Genomic DNA, 8,073 nt, shown 5'->3' on the forward strand with positions numbered 1-8,073 from the left:
TCTGAGGTAAATTAAAATCAGCAGAACCTCCTAACATCTGTGTATTTGGCTTAGGAAATAGATACGCAATTTCTGAACCTTGAAAGGTTGTCATTAAGAACAGTCAGGTGAGGTAAAGAAGATTTATGAAAGTGTAAAGATAATGCCTGTCTTTAGGAAAAACAGAAAGGGAGTCACCCTGAAATCAGGTTAACTTGAGTCCTAGGAATGATCCTAGAATAAACGATCAGATAAATAATGGTAAATGCCTACAGGAAAATGAAGTAACTAAAAATGGCCAGCATGAATTTGTCAAGAAAAAATCAAGTCAAACCAATCCAAGTTCCCTTTTTTTGAAAAAATATTTGGTTTGATGGATAGCAGGGAAGATGAATTTTGATTTTCTGTAGGGCATTTTTGGCCCTTTTTTTATGGGACAGTCTATTACAAAATGCAAACACATGTCAGCAAATACTGTCAGGACTTCAGCTGAGCCCTCACCGCCACTGGGCAGGAGGCAGACTCCATGTGTGGCCTCTCTCTGCCTGCACACTATTTCTGGTCCTGTTTGCACAGTACCTTGGCTTAACCAGGAGGATCTCATTGATTGTTGCCCATGTAGGCTGACTCTTGTCTGGGCTGAGCAGAGGCAGGACTCCCATACCTTGGAGGTCGTTCAGATCAAGAGGCTGGGATTCCCAGTCCTGACCACCCTGGTAACTGTAGCCCTGGCCATGCAGTTCTGTGCCTGTGTGGACGATTAAATGCAAGCACATGGGGAGCTTTCAGACTAGGAAGGCAAGTTGTGGAATGAACTTATCATTCAAGGTCAGGTTGTCCAGGAGGATAAGTGGACTAGATTGTCCATTAGATGTTTTTGGTCCTGGGAGAGTTGGGTGAGAAGTGGATTAGATACCATTGCAGAGTAACAGGAGCAGAAGACATGGTCAGTGCAGAGGTCTTGAAAGAACGGGTTTTGTTAAGTCTAGGAAGAGAAAACAGAGGGAACATAGCAACAGTTCTCAGTATATGAAAAGTTGCTTGAAAGAGGATGCTAATTAATTATTCTGTGTCCCCATCAATAGGGCAAATTTTATTTGCAGCAAATACTTGGGTTTAATATTTGAAAAACATTCTAAAGTCTGATTGAGCACCTGAGCAGGCTACGCAGGGAACTTGTAAAATCCCCACCAGTTTAAATAAATGTGTGTTGGAGATAGGCAGGACTCAGCATAGCTAGACTCAAAGCTGGGAAGTGGGATGAATGGTGCTCTTATTTGCCTCCAGCTTTGCACTTCAAGTGGATGCAGGCTTCTCTTCTAACTCCATAGCTTTTTCTTCGTTAGCTGTTAGGAACATAAATTGGTCCTGTTTAACTGGGACAACGTCCATTTTACTCCATATCCACTTAGACAGAAAGCTGTTTTGTTTGCTGTATTAGTACCTCTGTGAAAGTCAATTTTATTTTTTTGTCCAATATTTTTTATGGATGTCATCCTGACCAGAGGGCTTCTTTTGGAGCAGAGTCTTCAAGAGACATGTAGCACTCCCTGTCCTGATCCCCACGGTTTAAGGGCGGCAGTCTGCTGAGTCTGCTGTTGTTGTCCTAGGTCCAGCCAGGGGTCTCAGAAGTGCAGTCCAAAGGAAGAGACATATGTCTGTGCTCCAGGCTCCTCTGTTTATTATACTTCTAAGTGAGGCTTGCAGGAAGCAAAGCCCTCCAGTGTAACTGAGGAAAGGAGCTGTTTTCTCAAAGCCATTTCTTAGAATTTGCTCAGAGATCATGGTTGTCAGGAGCAGAAGGTCAGAAACATGCCACTTTCTAGGCTGTTCGTCCTTTTCAATAAATGGATATTTTGAGGTTTGCATAATATGTTTTGACAAAAGGATTAACTTTTCTGTAGAGAGATAAAAGGATTCTGATATCATTGTGCTGTTTGCAGCCAAGTTGTGGATAGTGGACACAAAACTTTTTTTGTTTTTTCTTTTCAGTCAGTACCGACAAGGTAGCAAAAGAAAAAGCCGCCCTGTGAGTGTGAAAACATTTGAAGATGTCCCATTGGTAACCACTGTAAAAGTTGTTCAGGAGGTGAGTTTGTCTGTTGTTTGTACGTCTTTTCCTTCTGTTGATGTCTTTTTTCGTGTTTTGTTTTTTTTTTTAATCCCTTTCCATTTAATGCATTTCTAACAATTTGCAGGAAAACCAGACAGATAGTGGGATGGTTCTTGCATCTGAAGAGCTGAAGACATTGGAAGAGAGTGATAAACAAGTGAAAATACCCTTTAGGTAAGGCTCAGGCTGCACGTAGGATTGAATATGACCTTTTGTGTGCAGTATGTCAGAAGACTGATTGGTTTGTAAAATTTTTTAGAAGACAAAATCTTTTCTTCCTGGATTTTTAAAAACACAAAGCAAAATTGTGCACTGTATGCCTGGTCATCCACATTTGGTACCAGGAGAGGAGTGGTAATGCAGCTTTTGGAAGCATCAGCCAGCACCGCAGAAAGGACTTGTATTTATCAGCTGCAAAGCATCAACCACCCCTCGAAGGAACTGAGCCAGTGCACACAATTGAGGGTATTTGTGAGGGCCTGTCTGCAATGACAAAGAGGTCTTTTTTTTTTTCTTTTTCTTTCTTTTTTCCTAAAGCTGACTCCTGAGTTTTCAGGATGTACCTGCATGTATTTTCAGAGCATTGTACAGGGGTTTCATTGTGCAGTTCACAGGAAGCACAGTGGCATTCGTGGAGCTGAAACCTCACGTATGCTCTCTGAGAGCTTCTCAGGAATTATTTTTTCCAGGACAACCTCAGAGCAAACAAAGGTATACTGCAGTTATGATGGCACCACAGCTGAAATGTGTGAAGACTCCCAAAGTTTTCTCTCCATTTCATCTCTGGTTGCAACCTAAGTCCTTGTATCATCATAAAATTAAATATCTTTTTCATGCATTAGTGAAGTTAGGGCATATAAAAAGGTCTCTCCTCATAATCAAGTGCATGTTTAAAAAGGCTTGAAGCCAGTTTTGCTAAGTGCACCATTTTGCTTTGGTTGTTGCTGTGATGGAAAGCAGCTGCCGGCAGGAATCGCCCACCTGCCCTCCAGAAGACGGTCTCCACGGCTCTCTCAGTCCTGTTTCTGTTTGTTTTTCGCAGCACGCTGGTGCCCAGCAAGAGTAACGAGTCTGTCATGTCCGAAGCTTCCAACCAGACAAGCGGGTACCAGTCGGGGTACCACTCGGACGACATGGACACCACCGTCTACTCCAGCGAGGAGACCGAACTCTTGTGCACCCGGGAGGCTTCACCCCCGCTCTGCCGTGTGCACGGGCTCGCCTACGAAGGCGCTGCGCCGCTCGCCTCCCCGCCGCTCTAGGGCGAAGCTGGCGGCTCTGGGTCTCCCCGGGATGTGCCTTCCTTGTCCGGACTGGTGGTATTCAGGTTTGATGTATAGAAAGACGGCGTCCGTGAGACTAAGAAAAGATGTTTATTTTTCCTGAAGAGGATGCAGAAGCATCTGGCAGCAAAACTGCACCGTGCCAGGCTGCGGGGTGCTTTGCTCGAGAGATGCTGGCAGCTGAGGGTGCAAAGCCCCAGCTGCGGTGTGCGAGTGCTGTGCTGACCCGATGGCAGAGGCAGTGTGGTGGCCTTTGGGACCCCGGTGACATGCTGAGCGTCTGCCCGATGCAGGCAGTGGCACGGTGTTCAACTTAACTGTTTCTAGTTGTACGAAATAACGGCACAGCCCTGCTCTTTTTTTCTTTTTTTTTTTTGTTTTTGTTTTTCCCCTTGTGGCTGGACTCCAGGAAGGAAACAGCACGGCACTGGCTTCTTGTTTCTCAGAGTTATCCCTTGCTTGCACCTCCACAAACAAAAAAAGGAACCTCCAGCTCAAGGCTCTGGCACTCACCAACGGCCTGAGACTAAACATAGGCTGGGCTAAATATAGGTCGGGGCGATGGTCTCTGTCCTTGGTGGAGAAAAAAAGTTGCTGTACCAGACCTCATGAGCTGCATTTCCTTGGAAGACTTGCCTGGTGAGGTTGGTTAGTAGGGAGGAGGCAGAGCGTTGAGCCAAGTGATGGGACATGGGTGCCGGGGGCCTGCATCCCCTCTGGGGGTGGCCCTGGGGTGGCTCTGCCTCCCATCCTCCCTGGCACCCTTGGCCCATGCCAGGCACCTCCCTGCTTCTGAGCTAGCCTGAAACGGCTGCAGAAAATGCCCCCCGCTTTGAATCACCACTGGGGCAGTCTCTACAACAGGTAGAAAGGGCAATGTAATCTACCTTAGGACTGTAGGGAGCCCTGTGGTCCTGCTTGGGTATCCTAAGGGCACCCTACCTTCTCATCTCATCCCCTCTCCCTCAGATGTAGGTCTGACTCCTTCACTTTGCAAACTCCAGGTCTGTTTGCACCGGCAGAGATCTTGGTTTATGTAGTCTTGGGAATCCGTGACTGGTTTCATGGCAGCTCTGATCTTCTCCGAGTGGCGAGATTGTGACTAATTGTTGGACAACTTCTTACCTGTGCTCTTGTAGTCCCAGAGCTCTATTGATAGACAGTGCAGGCTACAAGATTTTAAAATGTAAAGCTATTTCTACTGAGTTCTTTTTTGTATTTTTATAATGGTTTTTTTTTGTTTGTACTTACTATAATGTCAAATGCTGGGAACCATGAATATAAGGCATATACAGTATTTATAGCCTCTTTATGTAGAAACAAATGTAATATATTAAAATATAAATATATATATTATATAATGGATATTGTACTGTTCATGTTTTTGTATTGGTGTTCTGTAGCATTAGAAGGGTTGCAAAATTTTTAATGGCTAAAACTTTTCACTTTATTAAAAGGGACTGGAAATTTCGAGTTGGGGGTCATGAGTAGATCTGTTTGCTTTTCTTGCATGTATTTGTCTGTCTATTGACAAGGAAGTTTATCAAGCGCTACTTACTTCAAGTGCCAGTTAATGAATCTAGTGATTTATACCATTGTACAGGTCTATGAACATTTCTGTGGGTATTTGTAGTAAAGAAACTTCAGCTATTTTTAGTAGTTGGCAATAAGTGCCTTTAGAGGAGGGGTCAGAGGAACAGACTGCTTGTACAGACTGAATCTCCTCTGAAAGAGTTTATTGTGTTCAGTTAGGGAATGGTTGATCTAATTGTATTGCAGCTTTTGCCTGGGGAGTAGCAGTTTCCCTAAAAGCCTTATTCATCTTTCCCCACTGTCTTCCATCTCACTTCTTATAGCTGAAATGTTGTCCCTGCTCTTGTGTAGCAATGTCTTCCTTTATTGTAAATCTGGACTTAAAGCTCCCACCTTTTCATGCTGTCGTCCACTTTTTGACCTTCGCTTCTGCACTGTGTACACCTTCGTCCTCAGTGCAAGGCTGGCCACCGTTGGGGTATCAGGACTCAAAGAATCATAACAGCTTATGCTAAAAAAAGTACAAGAGAAGTTAAACCACAAAGTTCAGACTTTAATTCACTTCTCTTTATTGCAGTTTGAAATGAGACCTTTGTAGGATACTGCCCAGTGAGAGCACTTGTCTGTGAAGCGGGAGATCTCACTGCTAAGCTTTCCTGAGGCTGAATATGGGACTAATACCTTCTGCACACTATGTGCGTGTCCCAGCTACAAGGCTGTGGAGTCTCAAGTGTCAAATGTTTCTCCATTCCTCTCCCTGAATCTAAAGCATTTTACAGCCAGGGAAGCAGGAGCTGGGAGGTCAGGCAGAAAAATAAGGGAGAGGCTTCCTAGATCTGCTGTAAGGGCTCCTAGGAAGGACTTGTATTTTCATGTATATATTTGACATTTACCTTGCTTCCCAGGCAAGGGTCCAGCCAGTAGAGTACACTCAACAGGCAGTGCTACATTCTTTAACATTCCCCCTCCCCAATATTTTTCAATATCTTGAATTAAAGTGTTCTTCTATGTGTTATTATACGATGGACATAAAATACGGACACTGGCAGAAGCTTGCTGGGTACCCTGCTGAGCCACATGGTGGAGAGTCCTGTCAGAGAGGTGGAGATGCAAACCTGTTATCAGTGTCCATCTGCCCTAGATCTGGAGCTCCCCAAGGTTTGGGATGTTCAACTTAGACATCTAAATTTTGTAGTTTTGTTTCCTCTCCAGCCTGGTGTAACACACGGTGTGTGCCACATACGCGTAGTCAGATGATTCCCTGTGTGTTTATAGTACCTCTAAAACACCCATCGTAATGCAGGCTGATGAAGTTACAATATAGCCATTGCAGATAATGAGTTTTCTTGTTTATAATCCTTGTCAGTCAATGAAACTGTCTTGTGGGTCCAAATCATTTTAAAGATGCTTGTAAAATGTGGGAACTAGCACACACCTGCTTTAGGAAAGGAAATTAGCTTCTTTTTTTAAAAAAAAATTACATACATTCAGTTTCAGGAGCAAGCAAAGCTTCTATAAATGTGTTCATATATTTGGCACCCAGTTGCACAATTCTTTTCTTAGACTATCTTACATCCTTTAAAACACCTGGACTTTTTGTTGTACTCTGAATACAGCACGTTCAGCTAAACCCCAGTCAGGCCACATGTGTCTTGGTAGATGTTTTAAATTCCAAAAAGGGTATTTTCAATGAAACGACAGGCATACAGTGCACAGATTTGCAAATGCCTCGCAAACCAGTCCCGGCTTTATCTCTATTCTGCAGCCATGCAGTGAAGTGTCAGCATGTGGATCAGCATCCTTATCCATGAAATGCATGGGAGATTCCAGCCTGGATTTGAGCCCAATGAGCTGCAAACAGAAGGGACACCCGTGAGATTAGGGATCCAAACATATCACTGTGAGCAGCTGGGTAGGAGTGGGGAGAAGCAGTGATGGGGTTGACTCCTCCTGTTCAGAAGAACTGCTGGAGTGAACTGGAATTGCTGGTAGGTTTGGATGTTGGGAATCAAGCAGAGCCATGCCTGAAATAAGCAGTTGCAGGGCTTGAAGATGGCTCATGTCAGCTCTTATCAATGTAAACATGCAGGGGCATTCGAGCATGGTAGCTAGGTCCTTCTCCCTGCAAATGACACTGTACAATGTATCGCATTCTTTGCATGGAAAATCCAGTCCTTGCCTAAGCGCTTCTTATTAAAGCATTTCCAATCACAAGCAACTCTATTTCACATAAGCATAAACACATTCAGCTGAAAGCGTTATGATGACCCTCCATGTCTTCTGATGCGATTATCCCCGAGCACCATGCCTGGGGACTTTGGGATGGAGTGCTCGCTAATTCTAAAAGCAACGTGTGACTAAAAAAAGACGACAATGACAGAGCCATTGAAATTGGGGACAAAAATTTCCTGCTAATTGCATCTCTTTTTGGTGGTTCTAAGGCTGGAAAACATAGTTGGGTAGCATGGATAGCCTTCAGATATAGAGCTGGAATTTGCTATTTTTATGTGAAACATTCCCAAACCATGAATCATCTGAGGTTTCCCCTCATTGCTGATACTTGAGTACACACCCTGTGTTACCTCGCAGTATGGGACCTCACAAAGCAACAGCAAGGGCAAGGAAAACAAAGTTAACGTTTGTTCTTCCTAATTGACAAATTTATTAGGGACAGACGTTAACCAACAAAGACCTTTTCTTTGGACTTCAGCCCTGGATTTTCATTCTGCCTGGCTGAGCGTTGCATTCTGTGTCATAATATATGTCCTCAGCTCCTCAACCCCTGACATTCGGGCTGATTAAGTCCCAGAAGGTCATTGGGAAACATAGCAGGAGCTCGTAACATATGGTGCTGATAAACATCTCAGCATCAGAGATAAGGAGCTGGTCAATGTAATCTTAGGAAGCTCAGGTTTTGTTACCATAAAACTATACAATGTAAAGCCTAATCCCTACACAGATTTAATTAGCTGTTAAACATATCAGGTTCATGATGAAGGGCGTTCTGGTTACTTAGATGTTATTCACCGACTGCCACCAGTTGGTTCAAATGTGAAGTATCTCTGCCTTGCAGCTTGTTAGGATGACATGTTACGGTGAATGATGGCTGCTCTGTAAGTTTGGGGGGGGGAGCAAATGAATTCAGTTTCCAGACCAAGCTGTAGT

The 8,073-nt window shown here is 44.0% G+C and overlaps 1 protein-coding gene across 1 annotated transcript in view; it reads left to right on the plus strand.

The window, feature by feature from the left end:
- Positions 1–4,848, plus strand: part of KDR (kinase insert domain receptor) — a 32,171-nt gene extending 27,323 nt beyond the window's left edge. The window contains exons 28-30 of the mRNA XM_082315218.1: positions 1,972–2,068; positions 2,178–2,266; positions 3,135–4,848. Coding sequence (XP_082171344.1) covers positions 1,972–2,068; positions 2,178–2,266; positions 3,135–3,354 — 406 coding nt within the window. The 3' untranslated portion in view covers positions 3,355–4,848. The remainder of the gene's footprint in view (positions 1–1,971; positions 2,069–2,177; positions 2,267–3,134) is intronic.
- Positions 4,849–8,073: the final 3,225 nt, after the last annotated feature.

The sequence above is a fragment of the Platalea leucorodia genome (assembly GCF_965183815.1).
Source record: "Platalea leucorodia genome assembly, chromosome: 6".
Taxonomy (NCBI): domain Eukaryota; kingdom Metazoa; phylum Chordata; class Aves; order Pelecaniformes; family Threskiornithidae; genus Platalea; species Platalea leucorodia.